At 40.8% G+C, this 22234-nt stretch overlaps 1 protein-coding gene across 1 annotated transcript in view; it reads right to left on the reverse strand.

The window, feature by feature from the left end:
- The window catches only part of CPSF3 (cleavage and polyadenylation specific factor 3), a 42880-nt gene extending 20703 nt beyond the window's left edge, over window positions 1–22177 (reverse strand). Inside the window, exons 1-10 of the mRNA XM_081253976.1 lie at window positions 22000–22177; window positions 16893–16956; window positions 15655–15752; window positions 14910–15038; window positions 13461–13638; window positions 9999–10088; window positions 8561–8711; window positions 4679–4854; window positions 3505–3663; window positions 2412–2558 (exon numbers count right to left, since the gene is read on the reverse strand). Of these exons, the coding sequence (XP_081110102.1) occupies window positions 2412–2558; window positions 3505–3663; window positions 4679–4854; window positions 8561–8711; window positions 9999–10088; window positions 13461–13638; window positions 14910–15038; window positions 15655–15752; window positions 16893–16956; window positions 22000–22049 (1242 nt within the window). The 5' untranslated portion in view covers window positions 22050–22177. The remainder of the gene's footprint in view (window positions 1–2411; window positions 2559–3504; window positions 3664–4678; window positions 4855–8560; window positions 8712–9998; window positions 10089–13460; window positions 13639–14909; window positions 15039–15654; window positions 15753–16892; window positions 16957–21999) is intronic.
- Window positions 22178–22234: the final 57 nt, after the last annotated feature.

The following is a 22234-nucleotide window of genomic DNA, read 5'->3' on the forward strand; positions in this document are numbered from 1 at the left end:
GCTCACACTAGAAACGGGCTGGACAAGGTGACTTCTGTAGTCTCTACCAGCTTTAAATGCATATGGTTCTTGTACGCAACTACTGCTACTCCTACTATCTCAGAAAACGCCCACGGTTTTCTTTAGGTTTCTTAATATAAGACTAACAAAATAAGCTTTTTATGTGAAAAAAATGACTTCTGATACTTTGTTAAAGTAATATCATATAAAGTATTCCAGAACCAAATGAAACCATGTTTTAGAGAGGTGTTTACAAACGATTGCATTAGCTACCAGTCTTTCTAATTCACTTTCATAACTTATTTTTTACAAGACAGATCATTCTTAACCTACAGACTACTGGTAGATGATTTCCTGCCTGGACTGACAGAAGCTTGTCCAGTGTCACCACCAGGCAGAGGCATATGGCCTAGAGATGATGAGCCCCAGCTCTGGGGCCTGGCTGCTGTAACACAAATCTTGGCGTTGCCACTTACTAGCTGGGTAAGTCTAGGCAAGTTATTTAACATCTCTGTTTTCTCATCTACAAAACAGTTGTTGGTTGTGAGGAGTAAGCGACTTGATACATGTAAAACACCAGTACAGTGCCTGGCGCACAGTAAAAACTCGATAAATGCTAGCTATTATTTACCACTACCACCAACACTACTATTATTTCATCATGTGGACAGACTTGCTGACTTGGTTATTGGAGGAAGGTAAGCATCAAATTCAATCCAGGAATTTAAACTGACGGCAGAGACAGAGTCTGGAGAGCAACAGAATGGGACTGAGGATGAGGTGGTGATTCTAGAGAGAAAGAGCAGTACAGCTTTAAAATCTGGGAGGATATCCATAAACCACACGCACCAGAAGGCACCCACGAACTGCCTACACTGTAACTAAACTTGACGTGCTATAAAGCCAAGTAGGTGAGGGATTTTCTCCACCAAAGAATCTGCTCATTAAGGGCCAATGGTAACCATCTGTGAGGACTATATGCTAGAAAAAACTAAAAAACGAACAAAAGGGCACACAGAATGCCCGGCATCGTTCATCACCAGGGAAATGAAAATCAAAACTACAAAGATGGGGCTTCCCTGGTGGCGCAGTGGTTGAGAGTCCGCCTGCTGATGCAGGGGACGCGGGTTCGTGCCCCGGTCTGGGAAGATCCCACATGCCGCGGAGCGGCTGGGCCCGTGAGCCATGGCCACTGAGCCTGTGCGTCCGGAGCCTGTGCTCTGCAACAGGAGAGGCCACAACAGTGAGAGGCCCGCGTACTGCAAAAAACAAAACAAAACAAAAAAACTACAAAGAGGTACTACTTCACCCTTACTGGCATGGTGACAATTTTAAAAAGGGAAAATAACAAGCTGACAAGTATATGGAGAACTGGGACCCTTGTGCATTGCTGGTGGGAATGTAAAATGGTATAACTGCTATGGAAAACAGTTTGGTGATTCCTCAAACAGTTAAACACAGAATTAGCCCATGATCCAGCAACTCCACTCCTAGGTATATACTCAAAAGAACTGAAAATGGACTCAAACAGATAGTCACATGCCAATGTGCATGGCAGCATTATTTACAATGGCCAAAAGGTGGAAACTACACAAGTGTCCATCAACAGATGAATAAACAAAACATGGTCTATACAGACAATGGAATATTATTCAGCCATAAAAAGGAATGAAGTTTTGATACATGCTACAATCAGAAAGTGTACTTCATTGCTTACCTGTTTTCTAGACTCGTGTTCCATAAGTGTTCCTCTAATTTAAGATACTTTTTTTTAGCTTAACTCTCTCCAGTCACCCCAAAATATAACTGTTACTGTAATAATTACATAAAACTTTAAAATATAAACAAATCACATTAGTAAGGAGCTGTGTATTTCATATCTAACTGCATCTTTAGCTTTTACTATTATGACTTGCCTTTCTCCTCTCTCCACATTAATAGGTACTTCCCATTTGCCAGGCACCTATTACGTGCTTTAGATATATGTGCTCTCATCTGGTCCTCACAATAACTTTATGAGGTATTATCATCCCTATTTACACATGAGCTAAGGAGAGGTTAAGTAACTTGCCCAAGGCTACAGAGCAAGTAAGGGATGGAGCTGGGACTCAAAACAGTCACATTGCAAAGCCACGGCTCTTAAGTTATTGGGGAGGCAGCAGAAAAGAACAGAAAGAACACTGGAGCTGGTAGATCTGAGTAAGAGATGCCACGTAAAATGGAGAAGACTGAAGTGCACAGCTTGCCTAACTCAAAGGAGAGTGGTAAAGGTCAGATGCAAGTGCACGTGAAGGCACTGCTGAGAGCGCTACCGGCTGCTGTAAGGCAGGCAGTGTCTGCTCTGAGAACCAGCTGCTGCTGGGCATGGCTCTTCCAGCCTTTAATGCTGAAAATCAAATTCACAGACTAACCACATGAGGCGGTTTCAAAGCACGAATAAATTCACTGGTTTGCTGGTAATCCGTGTGAGCAGAGAAAGAAATGTAATCAACCGACATTTTCAGTGGTAGCTTCTGTCCGGACATGGTAGTGATTTCTTCAGGTTCAGACATGATATGCTGTTAAAAAACAAAGAAAAGTAAACAAAACAAAACACATAAACTCTCTAATTAGAAAAGAAAAGGTACATTTTCTACTTTTTTCACCCAGCCATAAAGTCTTACACTAATTTAGGACCTTTAACACAAAAAGCATTCTAACACTATTGACGTAGCAAATATCAAATACTTCTTTTCTCGATCAAGCATTTAATCAGGAAAGTAAGCAGATTAACAAAAATTCGATATACCTGGGGTCCTCGAAGTGAAAATTATAACTTATGATTAGAAAGGTACACTTGTGTCCTGAACTATCTGCTCTAAAAAGTCACTTTCCAGGTAAGAGGATTTGTATAAAGGACAGATGTATTTCTATTCTGGAAATCTATTTTAGATACACAGCCAACACTGTCTAAGTGACTTACAGAGTAAGGTAATGTAATAAAAATGATTAAAGTAGGGAATCCTAATATATTTTAAAAAATAAAATTGAAGTTATCGATAAAAGATAAGAGAATGTGATGCAGGAATATTCATAAACTTTCTCTAAAGTTTTCCACATCAATGTCTATATACCTCAGAGTTAATATCAACCATCTTATATCAAGAGTAAGATGGGCAATCAACCCAAACACATTCTCCAGCTTATCAAGAGAACACTTACTAGTAAACCTCTTTCTCATCAGATGAGGGTATCCATGTGTTTGTCTCAAATAGATTCCCTTCCATTTTTTCTTTCTTACTGCAACCAGATGAGTGCGTCTCCAACTTTCATGTGCCAGCCACTCACCTGAGGACCTCATTCTTCAACCATAAGAACATCTCCAGCTGCCTACTGCCATCCTCATTTTTAAAAATCAAAACCTGCACTATTTAAAGAACTGCTTCAATGGAAAAACCTGGGAGGATACTGCCACCTCTGCAGCCTTGACTAGGAAGAACACGATGGTCTCAGGCTCTGACTGACCTTGGCAAGCGTCCCTTCTACACAGTATCCCGCTATAATGACGCCATTCCTCTTATCAGTACACCAGCTTTCAAAGAGCTCTCTGGATAAGCCACTCTGCATCATGCCTGGGGAGGCCATTACAACGCTGGGACCAATGTCATCAAAATGATCCATGCTCTGAGAAAGAAAAGGGAATGGTAAAAGCATGTTAAATACCGAGGTTTGACAAAGCATTCCTTATTTGTAAAGAATACCGAAAAGTGAGGTAAAAAGGTTAATCACACGACTGGAAGGGCCTTGACAAGACTAGTAAACATTTTAAGTCTAATTTCCAAGTCCCTAAACAGTTGATTTAGGCTGGGAATGAAATGAAAACAAAATGATAAAAAGCAATTAGTTCACAATGACTTCAAAACCTTCTACAGTAGCTAAAAGACAATTAGGACCATTTTCAGTGCCTAGCAGGCAGGCAGGCAGAAAGTAAAAGGAAGAGTCAAATGGGTTTCTATCCACCCAAGAGAGAACTCTGAAAGAATTTCCAAAAGACTCACAATGGCTTTGCACACTTCATCAATATTTTGAGCTGGCCAGAAAATCTAACTAAAAAGTTTAACATTGTTTTGAGGGAAAACTTGGCTCTAATTCCTAAGCAATTAACTTAAAAAATAATACTTTATGAACAGAGCCTATTGATAACTGGAAGACCACTTATTACTTGAATTATTTGGGGTATTATGTTTATTAGGATTAGAGCATTAGTTCGAACGAAACGTCTTTTAAATTAAAGGAAATCAGATTTTACTGAATGCTCTAGAAATATAAACATGAAAATTTTCATATATGGAATCTGCAGTGCTAATGAAAAAGATAATTAGGTTTGAGTAGGAACAGAAGAAATATGTAACAGATATTTTTCTCATCAGGGCTTCTTATTTCTACAGCAGAGAAATCCAAGTTATTTAGCAACAGTAAATATTGAGAACATGCAGAGACTTGGAACAAGTGGCAATATATGTTTAAGCAAAAAAGAATGCCAGTTGCTAAATTTTTGATTTCCCTCAGAAAAGTGATGCCTGCTTCAGAAAAGGTAAGACTTCAGCAAGGATTCAGCCACAGAATCAACGTCAGGCATCTCCTACTACTAACGACTTACTTGAGTATTATCTGTCCTTCTTTCTTCACAAGCACTCACCTTAAGGTTACTAATATGTTTGAAAACAAAGGGATTGTTGATGTTGATCTGTTTGCGGATTTTGTCATTCATGGCGTTTACATATGTCTGGTACACTGCCATACACTTCTTGGCCAAAGACGATGCATAGTATATTGGAATATCATGGAGTTCTGGGTGATTCTGCCAGTACTCATCTAGAGAGATTTGACAAGAAACAAATATTTTGTTAGGTGGAGCAAATAGTTCAAATAATAAATGACATGTACAATTAGTTTTTTAAAATTCAGACAAGAAATAAAGCACATAGCTATATTTTAAAGAGGTTAAGAAAAATTAGCCTGGTCTTAACTCAAACTTATAAAACAAGAACTTCTTTCTTTCCTTCCTTCTGTTTTTTTTAATTGGAGTATAGTTAATTTAGAATGTTGTGTTAGTTTCTGGTGTACAGCAAAGTGCTTCAGTTATACATATATATACATATTATTTTCCATTCTAGTTTATCACAAGATATTGAATACAGTTCCCTATGCTATACAGTAGAACCTTGTTGTTTCTCTAGTTTACATATAGTAGTTTGTATCTGCTAGTCCCGAACTCCCAAGTTATCCCCCCGCCCCACTCTTCCCCTTTGGTAACCATAAGTCTGTTTTCTGTTTGTTTCTGTTTTGGAAATAATTCATTTGTATATTTCATATTCCACATATAAGTGATATCATATGATATTTGTCTTTGTCTGACTGCACTTAGTATGATAATCTCTAGGTCCATCCATGTTGCTGCAAATGGCAATATTTCATTCTTTTTTTATGGCTGTGTGTATACACCACATCTTCTTTATCCATTCATCTGTCAATGGACATTTAGGTTGCTTCCATGTCTTGCCTATTATAAATAGTGCTGCTATGAACACTGGGGCGCGTGTATCTTTTAGAATTAGAGTTTTCTCCAGACATATGTCCAGAAGTGGGATTGCTGGATCATATGGTAACTCCATTTTTAGTTTTTTAAGGAACTTCCATACTGTTCTCCATAGTGGCTGCATCAATTTACATTCCCACCAACAGTGAAGCAGGGTTCCCTTTTCTCCACATTGTCTCCAGCATTTATTTGTAGACTTTTTGATGATGGCCATTCTGACCTGTGTGAGTTGATACCTCATTGTAATTTTGATTTGCATTTCTCTAATAATTTAGCAATGTTGAGCATCTTTTCATATGCCTATTGGCCATCTGTATGTCTTCTTTGGAGGAATTATTTAGGTCTTCTGCCCATTTTTTGATCGGGTTGGGTTGTTGGTTTTTTTGATATTGATTTGCATGAGCTGTCTGTATATTTTGGAAATTAAGCCCTTGTCATTCGCATCATTTGCAAATATTTTCTCCCAGTCCGTAGGTAGTCCTCTCACAAAACCTATTTCTAAGTATTAACGCATGACCTAAAAAGAATGTTGTGATCATAGTCCCAAACGTGGAGGCTTTTAAAAATAATTCGGTAGGAGTTTATGCTGAATAACAGACCATAACTTACTACTCCAGAGAGACACTAAATTCTGTGATGGTTTTAAATAAAAATGTTTGATTAATATTTCATATAGACTTACTGATATTAGACACTTTGTAATTAGACTTTACTAATTACAAGACAGGACCACCAAAGGAGTTAGAACCGATTTTGAACACAAAAATGTCACATTACTGTGTGCCTATATTTTTAGAAAACTGTTAACCAGTTTCTGATAATTATTGAAAACAGTGGGCAACATACCTTCAAAAGAAGGCTTGTTTTCATTGAAAATCCTCATTAAATCCCAAAATATTATGAAGGTAGTATGGCCAAGACATCATTCATTCTACTAGGTACACCTGCATTTAGGAAATTTATTAAATGTCTAGTATGCAATTTACATATATTATTCCTATTTTCAAAACAAATTCATGAAGACTTATTTCCATCTTATAGATTAGGAAGCTGGGGCTAATAAAGGTTGAAAAGTGTGGGAATGTTCTTTTTCCACTTGATTTATAAGTGAAAACTCTATATAAGGACAGGGACTTTTCCTGTCATGCATATTACAGATACATTTCCTGCTTTGCCCTCTGGTTTAATTGTTCATGTTCTTCTAGATGTAATTAAAATTTTTAATGGTATCCATGTTTTCATATATACTCTCATGATTTCTCAAATACCTTGCAAAGTATGTTACATCCCATGATCACATCACAGTCTCCTATTTTTTTGGTGTATTTTTAAGAAAAAATTTTAAATGTTAAAAAAAGTTGAATAACTTGCCCAGGGTCATATGGTTAGATCATAGGTGAGATCTGAAACCAGTGGCTCGCACAGTTATCCTCCTTCTATTATAGCACATTACAAGGAGAATTTAAGGGACAAGGAGCAACCAAGTGCATAGAGCAGTCTTGGTTCATAAAAGGAATCATAATATACTTGATAGTAGGGTTGTCAGACAAAAACAGCAAACGCCCAATTAAACTTGAATTTCAGACAAAAGATTTTTAGTATAATAATATATATTAAATATTTGACATACCTAGGCTAAAATATTATTATTTATCTGAAATTAAAATTCAACTGGTGTCCTGTATGTTTATTTGCTAGATCTGGCAACCCAATTTGATGGTGACAACATGGTTTCACTCTCTTAATTTCTTCTGCTCCTCAGATTACTTTGTTATGGAGACTTTTCATTTCAAGACTTCTATAAGGACAAATGTGACCTGCAGTTTGAAAGAAGAACCAAGAGAAAACGGACTGGCTTAGGCTTTAGAATATTTAGCTTCTACTAAGTCCTGTCTCTCTCGGATTTGCTTTTGATCTGAGGTCATTTATTCTTTTTCCCTTGTTTCCCTTTTCAGTGTAACAGGGATAGTATTTATCCCTGTCATTGTACAGACAGAAGAACTGAGAGTAAGAGCTCAAGATCATTTCTAGTTCTTCACATTGAAGCTATATACGTACGAGGCACTTATCAGTCATTCTTTAAGAAGAGTGTATTCCCCAGAAAATAATCACAGAATGTTAAAAAGGGTCATTAAATACAAATATACACAAAAAGTGACACCCACTGTTTCTCTTATTACAAAAAGTTACACATGCTCATTGAAGTATTTGGAAAACGGAGAAAAGCAGAAAATGAAAAAGAAATCATCCACTTTCTCACTATCCAGATTTAACATCTGGGTATCTTTAAATGTCTTTCCAGTCATTTGTGTGTTTTTTACCTAACTAGGATCAGCGTTCACAGTTTTGGACCCTATTTTTTTGGTCCACTTAATATGTTACATAAAAATATGTAATGACTCATCTGAAACGTGATTTTTTCCTACAATATATTTACTAACATAATATTTACTTAAAAATGTTTAGAATTATGAATTGTCTTACTTACAAAATTTTCTGTGTATTTATTTCCCAGAAGTTGAACTGCTGGGTCAAAGGGTAGCATATTTTTAAGACTTCTGATGCTGATGGTACACGATTCATATTCCAGTAGCACTGTATGAGACTCACCATTGCTCTGGGCTCTTTCTGGCACCAAGTCCCTATTCTTAAATACAGAAACTGCAGCCCCAAAGGGTAGAATGACCTATCCAAGGACATGCAACTATCTTGATATAACTGCACTGTAAGATTTTTTTTTTTCGCGGTACGTGGGCCTCTCACTGTTGTGGCCTCTCCCGTTGTGGAGCACAGGCTCCGGACGCGCAGGCTCAGCGGCCATGGCTCACGGGCCCAGCCGCTCCGCGGCATGTGGGATCTTCCCGGACCGGGGCACGAACCCGTGTCCCCTGCATCGGCAGGCGGACTCCCAACCACTGCGCCACCAGGGAAGCCCGCACTGTACGATTTTGAGACTCTCCCAATAAAAAGGAAAAGGCCTACCTAAAATCAAGAGAAGCTCCTGAGCCCTTCCCAGAGCGAAGACAGGAATGAGACCTCTGCCCCCTCGGTTCACAATATCGTGAACAGTGTTACAGAACCTTGCCTCTCGCTCTTCTCGCTTCTCGTGGATATGGGTTCCGTAAGTAGATTCCTAAAGAACATATCAGAAGTGTTGAGACCAAGGTTGATAACTCAAAGAATACACAAGTTAAACATCAATGAAATGCAGAAGCAAAGTGACCTATTTCTCTATTAATATGCCATTTACTTGAACATGTATTGTCAGAACACCAGCTGGAAAGAAGAACAGATACAGAAGTTAGAATTCACATCTAAGTAATAAGAACTTGTTAGAAAATGGAATCAGGAAATAGTCCAGAAATGTATATTCCCTGCTCAAGATAATTTTGCGATGCCTTTTTTTTCTTTTAAAGCGTTTTGCTTTCCATGGCTGGGGAAAAGGATATGTCTCCCACCCCTGATAAGTCAAAGCTTATAAATCAGAAATAGATTCTGTTTCTTATAGTTTTGTTTAAGAATATCCCCTAGACCTTACTCTGTGTGGTGCACTGACCAGCAGCGCTGGCATCCCCAAGAGCTTATTCGAAGTGCTGAATCTCAGGCCCCAGCCCAGCCACAATCATAATCTGTATTTTAACAGCATCACCAGATGATTCATAAGCACATTGAAATTTGAGAAGCACTGCTCTACAGTACCAGAGATAATGAAAATAACTCTTATTCCTGAGGCTTTAAAAAAAACTTCAATTTAAGGTCAGTTTATATGCCAAGTATACCGTGAGCTGAGCCAACTGAATTTGCTCATGACACACTGCACATGGACAGCAACACACACCAGTCCCTCACTCTTGGGCAGCTGGGGGATGCCATAGGTGGTGAGGGAGAAACAGACAGCTCTTCTACCTTGAACTAACTATCCTTGATATTCTTATATAAACCATAGGCCCAATGCCCACTTATTAATTTGCCCCTCACCAATCACCCCCTCTCCACCAAAGCTTCCGTGTACAGTTAATATTTTTAAAATTTTTCTGAGACTCGTAACCTAGTAGGCAGGTAGAGCATACACATAAAGTTAGCAGGTGCGACAGGCCAAAAGACAGTTACCATGGCAAAGACAGTGGGGCCGTGCCATTCTACACAACCTTTAAGATACTCGAGAAATTTGAGGTAATCAACCTAGACAAGAATATTCAGGGGACAGCATATCATCTCTGATATTAGACTAGAGTTAATGTATTTAACAGCAAGAAAGTGGAGCTGCACTACAAAGAGAGGCCCCAAAATGAATTTTTATACTAAAAAACCAGACACATTTATATCTGATCACATATTATGAAAATGAGATCATATTTTTTCCCATTAGAAAAATTCTGCTTACATTACACTAATTACAATACAGGGCACTAATACTTACAATGATAAGAATATCAGGTTTAATATTAGGAATTTCAGCTGCCATTAAGTGTCTATCTTCTTGCCTTGAGAAATCACCTGTGTACAAAAGCTGTGAAAAAGATAAAGCCAGGAAGTTAGGATTTTGGAAGGCTTCGTTTTCCTACTATCTTTAGCTCATAAATTCTTTTATTTATTTTTGGCTGTGTTGGGTCTTTGTTGCTGCACGCGGGCTTTCTCTAGTTGCAGAGAGCGGGGGCTACTCTTCTTTGCGGTGCGCAGCAGGCTCCTCACTGCGGTGGCTTCTCTTGTTGCGGGGCGTGGGCTCTAGGCGCGCAGGCTTCAGTAGTCGCAGCATGTGGGCTCAGTAGTTGTGGCTCATGGGCTCCAGAGCACAGGCTCAGTAGTTGTGGCACACGGGCTTAGTTGCTCCGCGGCACGTGGGATCTTCCCGGACCAGGGATCAAACCCGTGTCCCCTGCATTGTAAGGCAGATTCTTTACCACTGGACCACCAGGGAGGTCCCAAACTGATATCTTTTAAAAGCAATTGCTAAGTACTTCTTGAGTAGCTTCAATCCACTGAACAGGAAAGTAGAGATCATCCAATTCAGAGACCTATTTATTTAGGTCTTCTTTAATTTCTCTCAGCAGTATTTCTTCTTTTTATTGGTCAAAAGACTTTATACTCCATTAATACCTAAAAGGACAATTACTGAGTTCCATTTTACTTTCAATATCTTCAGATCCTCTCCGTGTTACACTTCTACCACTAGTCTTCACATTCTGAAAGTAATGGGAGTTTCATGCCATTTCTAACAGATCATTCAAGTAAAACCAATTACAAAATTACTCATAAGTCTACCAGCTTCCCTGATCACTTTGTTTTTATTTTTTTGCCACTTCTTGCCAAAGTTTAATTTTTTAACATCTTTATTGGAGTATAATTGCTTTACAATGGTATGTTAAGTTTCTGCTTTATAACAAAGTGAATCAGCTATACATATACATATATCCCCATATCTCTTCCCTCTTGCGTCTCCCTCCCACCCTCCCTATCCTACCCCTCTAGGTGGTCACAAGGCACTGAGCTGATCTCCCTGTGCTATGCAGCTGCTTCCCACTAGCTCTCTATTTTACATTTGGTAGTGTATATATGTCCATGCCACTCTCTCACTTCGTCCCAGCTTACCGTTCCCCCTCCCCGTGTCCTCAAGTCCATTCCCTGTGTCTGTGTCTGTATTCCTGTCCTGTCCCTAGGTTCATCGGAATAATTTTTTTTTAAGATTCCATATATATGTGTTAGCATACGGTTTTTGTTTTTCTCTTACTTCACTCTGTATGACAGACTCTAGATCCATCCACCTCACTACAGATAACTGAATTTCGCTTCTTTTTATGGCTGAGTAATATTCCATTGTATATATGTGCCACATCTTCTTTATCCATTCATCTGTCAATGGAACACTTAGGTTGCTTCCATGTCCTGCCTATTGTAAATAGTTCCGCTCATAAATTCTTGAAAGTGAGGTTCAATAGAAAAAAAAGGTCTATAACTGATGAATTTAGATGCAGTGCTTGTGTCTAATTCAAAATGTGTAAAGTAATTCAGTCATAAACCATCCAGTGTTTCATTTATTAAATCTAACTAATGGGAATAATATATTCCAAGAATCAGCCCACAAAGATAACCTCTATATTAATGAACTTGAGACATATTCTCAATATCTTAGAGAAAAAGGTCATGATGATGAGGAAAGAAATCTACTGAGGTATATGGAAAACCTATCTAGATAGAAGATAAAATCCTATCTCCAACAAATTTCATCAAATTTGAAATGCGACTTTAGATTTGCATTTGTGCTATTTTCTGCTTATTTTATGTGCTTTTGAGCAAGCGGCAAGAATAAATGGTTTAGCAGTACGCAGTACAAGTCACTGTGTAAAAATTTCAAACAATGAGCAGCTACAAAAAATTTAGAACACTATTACACTATAGCACTGGTTCCCAACTCTGGCTGCACATAAGAATCACCTAGCGGGAACTCCCTGGCAGTCCAGTGGTTAGAACTGCACGCTTTCACTGCTGAGGGCCCGGGTTCAATCCCTGGTCGGGGAACTAAGATCTCACAAGCCTTGCCATGCGGCCAAAAAAAAAATCACCCAGAGAACTTAAAAATAAAAGGCCAAGGTCATTCTCTCAGATTCACTGGTATTTTATTTTTTAATTTTATTTCTGTAAAATTTTATTTATTTTTGGCTGCGCTGGATCTTCATTGCTGTGCGTGGCTTTCCCTAGTTGCGGGGAGCAGGGGCTACTCTTCGTTGCGGTGTGCAGGCTTCTCATTGCGGTGGCTTCTCTTGTTGCGGAGCACAGGCTCTAGGTGGACGGGCTTCAGTAGTTGCGGTATGTGGACTCTAGCTGTAGCTCACGGGCTTTAGAGCGCAGGCTCAGCAGTTGTGGCACACGGGCTTAGTTGCTCTGCGGCACGTGGGATCTTCACGGACCAGGGATGGAACCTGTGCCCCCTGCATTGGCAGGCGGATTCTTAAGTACCGCACCACCAGGGAAGTCCTTCACCGGTATTTTAGAAGGCTCCCTAAGTGATTCTAATGTGCAGCCAGAGTTGAGAACTGGTGCACAAGTGAGTCCTGAAATCCTTTAGTCGACCTACATTTTTCTCAAGTTTTTTTTTTTTTTTTTTTTGGTGGTACACGGGCCTCTCACTGTTGTGGCCTCTCCCGTTGCAGAGCACAGGCTCCGGACACGCAGGCTCAGTGGCCATGACTTACGGGCCCAGCCACTCCGCAGCATGTGGGATCCTCCCGGACTGGGGCACGAACCCGCGTCCCCTGCATTGGCAGGCGGACTCTCAACCACTGCGCCACCACGGAAGCCCTTTCTCAAGTTTTTCAAGACTTCCATCAATCTTTTTCATCAAAGATGGCTGGGAAGATCCTTTTTTTTTTTTTTTTTTTTTTGAGTTCCAAAAAAACTTTATTTCTGAAAATATTTGGGTGGATGTGACCCACCGGCTGTAGTTAGATTTTTGCCGGGTTGAAGGAGAAGATCCTTTCTGATTAACCTCCTTCACTCACGCAGTCTACCCTCTTTAGGGGTTTATATGTGAATCCCAGAACATCAAGAGGACATGAATGCCAAAACGTATTTCAATGTTAAATGGATGCAGCCACAAAGAAGGCTCTTCCCTAAATAGCTTTCAGTTTTCTAAGGGACACTGAAAAGGAATTAATCCTACGGTAACATGAGGGGACTTTATTGAGATGCTTATTGTTCTCTTTTCTTAATCATGATTAGAGAAGTATTATCATAGGGGTATGAACTATGCTATTTACAAGGAAAAAGTATCAACTTAATTTTATCTTATGTTTCAGTGTTTTGACACTTTGCTAGTCTTAGGGAATATTCTTTGAAGCCCTGCACTGATTTCTTGTGAGCAGGAAATTCCCGACCTAGAGCGTACCTTCACGCCCGCGATCTCAATCATGAACATGGCAGCTCCCAGGACATGGCCTGCGTGGTAACACCAAAACTTGATTCCTGCAACTTCCTTCACTTCATGAAAGTTGATGGTTTCAATTTTGTCCATGCTCTCTTCCAAATCTGTCTCAGTATACAGCATGTCGTCTGCTGATATATTACTAAATTTTTAAAGATGCCAACAACAACAAAAATTAACGGTAAGATTTTACAAGTCTTTGAACTCAAAGAAATTATCTATGGATGACATATCCACGTATTTCTTAAAATTATATTGTACATATTATGCTATTTAGTATCTCTTGGACCTTTTGTGTATTTTTTTACTCTATTATAATAAAAATGTTCAGTGTGTGTAGCTATAAAGCACGATTTTAAGCAAAGCACAAACAGTAAATTAAGGCAAAGTACTCTTTAGGCTAGTACTTCTCAACCTTTCTTCCTGCCCCAACACTCTTGTGAGATAAACTCACTCACATACATTGAACCATGCAGAGTTTTTCACTCCAGGATGTGAAAAGATTTCTCTAGAAAGTCTAACGTAAGTGTTCTCCTGAAAATTATGCTAACGTACTTCCAAAAAAGCAAGAGAGTAGGGGTTAAGGACACACACTCTGGAGCCAGATTGCTCGGGTCCAAATCCCAGCTTTGTCTCTTACTGTGACCATCACAGGCAAATTACCTAACCTCTCTGTGCCTCAGTCTCATCATCTGTAAAATGAGATTCAGGACAGAACCTACATCATGAGGTTGATATGAAGATTAAATGAGTTAACATATATTAAGAACTGAGGGCTGTGCCTGGCACATGGTAAGGATTCTTTAAGTGTTAACCAGTGGAATTATTACTAAGGATAACTGTTCCATTCTTCTGTATTTATATAGAAGAATAACAAATCGCATCTTAGCTACCCTTTGAATATACATATTAAACAGTAAACTTCTGAAGGCTAATCATCTGTGCTATAGGTATCATAAAAATGCTTCAAACTTTCTGGTAAAGGAGTAGATTTTCCTCTTGCAACTGGAAAAAACTTCCCCAGAGAACTTTTTCACTTAAGATAGGCAATTTGCTTAGATCAAATCATCCAAAAAAAGATTTCAGTATACATCATTGTAAAATGTATTTTGTTTTAAATTTTAATAAAATTATGCAATTCTATTTATAGAATATTGCTATCATACCTTATAACTCAACTACATTACAAAGATTTAAAAGGATGCAAAAACTACATAAAGACTTTAAGGCCAAGGAGGTGTTTGTTGGGGACACAACAGGTATTTGATGAGTTGTTATGATGAATGACTAAATTAATGACAGCCTTGTGAACAGAAAGAAAACATCTCATTTCAAACACAAAATGGTCTATATCTTGAACCGTATGTATTGTGTAGAAACAAGGGCATGTATAAATCTAAAAAAGCAATTTACCTTACTTTGACATAGTCTGAAAGAAGCCATCTATAAATAGCTTTTGTGGCATGAGTCATAAACGTTCTTCCTTTGAAACTTGTCTTCTGTAGAAACCAGGGCAAAGCTCCACAGTGATCCAAATGGAAACTTAAAAAGAAACAAAGGGCTTCTGTCAGTTCTTAAAATATTATCCATCATGTATTTTATGTAATAAAACTCACTGTACAGAAAAGTTCTATGCAACAATTACATACTGATACTTTCAGAACACCAAGGATAGGTATGTGCAGAAGGAAGGAATAATGCATCTAGTTCTAGTGTAAGAAAAGGATATTAAAAGTATATTTTAAACATCAAAATGTAGCCAAACCTATTTTCAACAGCTAAAATTATAACAAGTGCTTTAGTGGTATAAAGTTGAAACATGTCACTGTTTATATGTGAAGTTCCCCCAGAACAATGTGCCAACACAGTGGCCTCAGGAGATATTCTGCAAAAGAGCTTTCTTGGTCGTAAGTTTCACAAGGATCCAAGGCATATGTTACCTTCTTCTCACTCTAGAGATGGGAAAGTAAGTTTTTCATAGTAACCTTCTCTCACCTGTGAGGATGACATGGTGTGTTGTCTTAGACTTAGATGTCTGCAGTATAATTCCTAGTACAAAATACTCTTAAAACACCAGAATCTTAAAATCTGGCAAAGAATGATCTTTACAGTAAAAGTCCTTGAAAAACAGTGTCCTTAATAAAGAAAAAAACCTTACTGACTAATTAGGAGGAGATCAATCTCAGCTGGGTCAATTAAATCGATGTAAGGAAGAGCATCCATTCCTTCTAGGCCTGGGTGGATCCCACAGTCCAACTGAAAGAAACAGAAAAAAAGATCATAATCTCCTCCACATTATATTGAAATTCATTCAACAAATAGACAATAATTATAACTGATCCATCACACCATACATAATCAGGATGGACTCTATACATGTGGGAAGCATTTGGAAGGCAACTCTTATTAAATGGGCAAATACGCCATTAACTCTAACTTTCCAAACAAATTTAACTGTAGCTCACATTTAGAGTCACAGGACACAAACTCAAGACATCTTCTTTCCAGCTACTTTTTGTAGGCACTATAACAATGAATGAACTCTTTTTCAAGAACTTTAATATCAGAAATGGTGAACATTTTTAAAGTTTATAGATTCGCTACTACCAGATGCGACTATTGTGAGAAGACAATGATTAGAAACTGGAAACTTCCCTGATCAGGGCAATTCAAGTATTAGAAGGCAAAATCTGAAGAGTCAGTCATTAATGGGTTATATCCTCATTTTGGTCATATCCTATCAATTAATACAATAAATGACTAAAGAGACGACTGTGTCTGCCATACGCCCGTTCTTTTAAGAGTGGGAGAAACAGAGGAATGGGACCAAAAGACCACGATAAGCCACTGCACCGCCTTCCTAACGAGGACCACAGAGACCATCTCTTCTAGTCCCTCCACCTCTCAGTCAAGGAAATGGGCTGAGAGGAGAGACTGACTTGCCCAAGGCCAGGTGTCCTAGTGCTAACTTGGGTACCTAAGCTGCCAGACCAGGGCCCTACTGTCACACTGCACGGGGGCGGCTGGAGCTCTGCATGTGTTCAGGTGGCCAGTTTCTTGGGGTCTCCCACTGGGGGTGGGGCAGTTAGGTTGGCCACACCTTCAGGAACGGAAGAGGGACTTTGAAGATACAAAAGATCAGGAGATCCAGTTGACAATTTTACAATCTTAGAATGTATTTTCTCAGTTTACTTCATGTTTTGTCAAATTACTAAGTGGAAGGTGCACTAGTTTTCCACATTAACATTTTACATAGATGACCTATACCAACTATGACATTATTCTGGGAGCTAAACAGATAACTACTGAACTAGAAAAAATTACCAAACTAGAAAAGACCTAGCACCCGAGGCAGACAGGAACATACTGTTAACCGGACTACAAAATAATAATTACCATTATTTTTCTTCCTTTGAACTCCAGAATAATACATGATCTTCCCACTTCTTGCCCAGCTCCACTGTAAACATTCAAAGGAAGAAATAAAAATGACTGAAAAACAATCAAAATAAAGCCCAATAAATTCAAACTCTTTTACAACTTAAACTATGTTCCATCTGATGCCAGCACTCACTTGAGGCAGATAGAAGTTCCACAAAGTTACAAAGATAGCAAAGAACAGCGTCAATGTGGGAAAAGATGAAAAGTGACCTTTGGGAGTTCAAGGATCTTTCGGTTGTTAAAATTGTGAGAGAAGCTGGTATAGATCTGAGAAGCCCAAAGGTTAAATCCAACCTTCTGAATGTTACGGTTAAACTGTGATGTACTCAACGTGTAAACTAGCAGTGATTCAGATTATTTAATAAGACTTTTGAATTAGTACTTAAGTAAAAACCCATCAGCACTTTAAAATTCTTTCATTTTCTTTAAGATGAAAATATGCATTTACCAAATAGCTTAAATTTAAATAGACTTATCTTATTCATACCTGTGAATCTCATTCCCTTTTCCTTTTACTTTCTGTTGTTTCAGTATATTTGATACCAAGTACTTCAAACTAATTTCCTTTCTTCTTAAATTAATGAAACAGCCTTACTTTCCAATTCCCGCAAGACTTTAAGTTAACCTTCGCCTGCTTTTCCAACCCCTCCCCTTCTCTGACTGCCTCTCCCCACCCATTCTAGCTCATGATTCACCCACTCATTCAAGATCAAGCAGCTTTTTGTGTGCGTGTGTGTGTGGCTGCACTGTGAGGCTTTCAGGATCTTAGTTCCCTGACCAGGGATTGGACCCGGGGCCACGGCAGTGGAAGCACAGAGTCCTAACCACTGGCAGCTTCTATTTGCCAAGCACTGTATTAAGTGTCTAGAATATGGAAAGGCCTAATACCAAGACCCTGAGCTCAAGGAACGCATAGGCTACTAGGAGACAGACATGAGATGGATGCATCCTCAAACTGAGATCCTACTTCAGAGCAGGACAAAGACAATCAGACCACCACAGAGCTGCTGTGAATTCCTGGCCTTCCACTTGAACTGGCCCCCTGCGCTCCCTCTTAAGTGTCCCTAACTCAGTTTTCTCCTACAGTTAGTGTGGCAACTATTTCAACCTTTCTCCCCGTTCCTAAATTTTCCAACCCTCTATGATAACTCTTCACTCGAGGCATGGCTTTCTCTGCATCAAAAAATTGTACAGTTCAGCTGTCTATTTCCTCAACTTACCAACCCACCCGCATCTTTCTCTCCTTCCATTTCTCCTGTAATGGAGAACAGACCTCTTTCTCTAAGGCTAATCCTTTCACCATGGTTCTACACTGTGCACACTCTCTCCTTCTGAGGAACTGACCCCTGCCTGCTACATCATTGGCTTTTCCCTCACCAACCGCATTTAAACATGCCACAGTCACGCTCATCCCCAAATGAAAATCCCTTAATTCTAATCTCCTTTAGTCTCCCTGCCCGCATCCTAAAAGCTGCGTACACTCTCTGCCTCTATTTCCTCACCTCCACTCACTCAATTCACTGCAATCTGGCTTTTTACCAACCGTTCTTCGGAAACACTCCCTGCAGAACAGCTCTTTGTTGCTAAGTGCAAAAAGCCCCTCTTTCAGTTCTCATCTCACTGTTCTCCCGGCAGCACGTCATCCCTCCTGCTCTGACTTCATGCTTTCATCCTGTCCTACTGGTTTTCCGCCTTAGTTTCCTTTGCTCAGCTGCCTCTGCTCATCCGTCAGATGCTGTTATTCCAAGGGTTCTCTCCTTGGTCGTCTTCTGTCTTCCTGATCTTCACTCTCACATTTTTTTTTTATAAATTTATTTATTTATTTATTTTTGGCTGTGTTGGGTCTTCGTTTCTGTGCGAGGGCTTTCTCTAGTTGTGGCAAGCGGGGGCCACTCTTCATCGCGGTGCGTGGGCCTCTCACTGCTGCGACCTCTCCTGTTGTGGAGCACAGGCTCCAGACGCACAGGCTCAGTAGTTGTGGCTCGCGGGCTTAGCCGCTCCGCGGCATGTGGGATCCTCCCAGACCAGGGCTCGAACCCGTGTCCCCTGCATTGGCAGGCAGATTCTCGACCACTGCGCCACCAGGGAAGCCCAACTCTCACATTTTTAACATGCTGAGGACTTCCAAATTTGTATTGGTAGCCAGATTGTCCTCCTGAATTCCAGACCTCGAACAGTCAGTCACCTAGCTTGGGTATCTCTCCTGGGACATCCACAGGCACCTTATATTCAAATATGCCAAACAAGTTTGCACCTCAGGTCCTTTGCCCTTGCTCTTCTTTCTTTCTGGAATGTTCTGCCCTCAGATATTGACATAATTGGCTCCTGTGTATCATCTGGGTCTCAGTTCAACTGTCATCCCCTCATCTGCCCTTCACAACATTCTATAATAACACTTAAAACTACATGAAGTTATTGTATCTACTTCTTTATGGCTTTTCTAACTATTAAAATGAGAGTTCCATAACAGCAGAGGCGTTGTCTATTTCATTCACCGATGTATAGCTAGCTACACTGCCTGACATGCAGTAAACCTCAAGAAATACCTATTGTGGGAATTCCCTTGTGGTCCAGTGGTTAGGACTCTGTGCTTTCACTACTGAGGGCATGGGTGCAATCTCTGGTCGGGGAACTAAGATCCCACAAGCCGCAGCGCGGCCAGGAAAAAAAAAAAAAAGAATTAAAGAAATACCTATTGAATGAGTAAAAACTCCCAAATTATGAACCTTGGAAACATTATGCTAAGTGAAAGAAGCCGGTAACAAAAAGTTACATCTTGTAACCCATTTATATGAAATGTCCAAAAGAAGATAATCTGTAGAAATGGAAAGTAGATTAGTGGTGGCCTAGGGCTGGGGAAGTTGGAGGTAAATGGATATATAAGGGCTTCTTTTCGGAATGATGAAAATGTTCTGGAATTAGACAGTGGGGATAGTTGTAAAACTCTGTATATATTAAAACCCATTGAACTGTACACTTTAAATGAGTGTGTTGATGTGAATTCAATCTCAATAAGGCTGTTATAAAACAATAAAACTCCCAAATTTACTCCAGACCTGCCCCATCTCCTGTACTCCTGGAGTGAATAACACAACCATTTACCAGCTGTCCTACCTAGGAGTCCGTGTCGTCCTAACACTCCTCTCTACACTGCCTTTCCCCCCACAATGGCCCCTTACGATACATCTGATAGGTTACAAAGTTCTAAAGGTTTCACTTCTTTACTCTGTCCAATCCATTGCTGCTCATTTCACTCATTCCAAGCTCTCACGGCTTCATCACTTGGTTTACTTCAATATCTTCCCACTGGATTCTCTCCACTTAATACACCCCCCCCTTTTTTTTGGCCGTACCACGCGGCATGCGGGATCTTAGCTCCTCCAACCAGGGTTGGAGCCTGTGTCCCCTGCCGTGGAAGCTCGGAGTCTTAACCGCTGGACCGCCAGGGAAGTCCCTTGATCCACTCTTTTATTCATTTGCTACACTGCTGCCAGGAGCATCTTCGATCTTCCTAAAACATAATTTCCACCACATCCTATCCTTGCTTAAGATCCTTCCTTGGCTTTCTATAACTGGCGATAAAGACCCCAAATCCTTACACAATGTCCTTCATAAGCTGGACCCTGACAGCCTCTACCATCTCATCTGCTAATCTTCTAGCTGCAGCCATGGGGAGACTGGCCACAAACAGAGCCCTCTCATTTTCACACGTGCCACTTCCTCGGCCTGGAGCGTCCTTGACCACACTTCAGCTGTCTTTAATTCCTACTCATTGTTTAGGCCTCAGCTCGTATCATAATTTCCAGGATGCATGAGGTGGCATTCTCCTCTCTGCTGGAAATCCCTTTTGCACGCTCATGGCCTTCGTGCACTCACGGCCTATCTGTACTCTTACAGTAGTCACCATTGACTGAGCACCTACTGTGAGCTTTACTCGCTTTCCTCTGCACAGTTAAGTACTGCTATACTATTTCCACATGAGGAAATGGGTTCAGTGAGGTTGCTGTCCTGGCAATCGACAGTGCACAGATAGGACTTCAGGTCCGACCCCAAAGGGACGGTCTGCTATTCCTCCAAACTATCTTTCCAGTACTTTTCATGTGGCGCTGCAGCTCCCTCCAAAAGGGTGAATCCAGTTAACTCAGCCCTCTGTCTTATTTGTATCCCTAGGGCCCAGTGTGGCCTTGACACTTGCTCAGTGTTTGCTGAGCTCAGGAAGAGAGGACAGGTGTGAACTGAGCAGCGGCAAACTTGGGGTACGTCCCCAGTAGGTGCTCAAGGAGTCCTTACTAAGTGAACATGTAAAGGAAATACTTTCTGCCTTTTGAAAAAGGCACGTGTTCATGTGGTGCTGACTCATTTCTAACAGTGAGCATGTCTGTGGATTCTAGCTGCTCACTTACAGAATAAGTTCCTCCACATTTATATTTCCCTTTCTAAGCGGCATTCCAGATCTGTAAGGTGCTTCTCTGACAGAAGGCCATTTCCAGTGAAAGGCCAGCCCTCTCCTGGTCAGTCAGGGGCTGCGATTTTGTCCTTAACACCTCGGCTTTTTCTTCCCTCCCACTTTCTGCCCTCCTTACTCTCCCAGAGTTGGAGCTCTGAACGGAGCTCACAGCGAGTCCCAAATTTACTTCCTTTCCCATCTTGGCAAATACCAAGTTCTGGAGGTAGCAGGTTAGTTCTTCCTCGCACTGCCACAGCCTTATCCAGGTCCTCCTCTCATCCTGCCATCCTCGGCGTCACCGGTTCCCTCAGAGCTTGTCACTCTTTGGCGAACAAGAAAGCGCCCAGCGGCCCCACAGACCTTCTTTCCCCGCCCCCCAACTCCACATACTCTCCTCCCTTGGAAAAAGCAAAATCCCATGAAACCGAGCAGGCCCCTTCCGATCCACAGTTCTCCAAAGCCCTGCATCCGAAGGCCTGGCCCGCAACTGCGGACCAAGGGACCAAGGGCCGACTGCAGAGGCGCGCCGCCTGCGGCCGACTGAGGAGCCCAACCACCCGGGTACCCTCCTCGCCTCACAACCCGTGGCTTCCTTCCCTCTCGCTGGTCCCTTACAGGGGTCGAATCAGCAGCTGGTCACTCTCCTCTGCGGGAATCGCAGACATCTGCAAACGGGGACGAGGAACAGGTTGCGGGAGGCTTTCTAAATTGGAAGAGCAGCCACAGGGAACCCAGAAGGAAGGTCGCCGTCCACCGAGAGCACAACTTCCGGCGCCCGGGCGTCCGCCAGACTAGGCTCCTCCCTCTGACTTCCGGTCGTAGAACAAGGGGTCGGTCCGGGCACCGGGGG

The sequence above is a fragment of the Mesoplodon bidens genome (assembly GCF_964165515.1).
Source record: "Mesoplodon bidens genome assembly, chromosome: 14".
NCBI lineage: Eukaryota > Metazoa > Chordata > Mammalia > Artiodactyla > Ziphiidae > Mesoplodon > Mesoplodon bidens.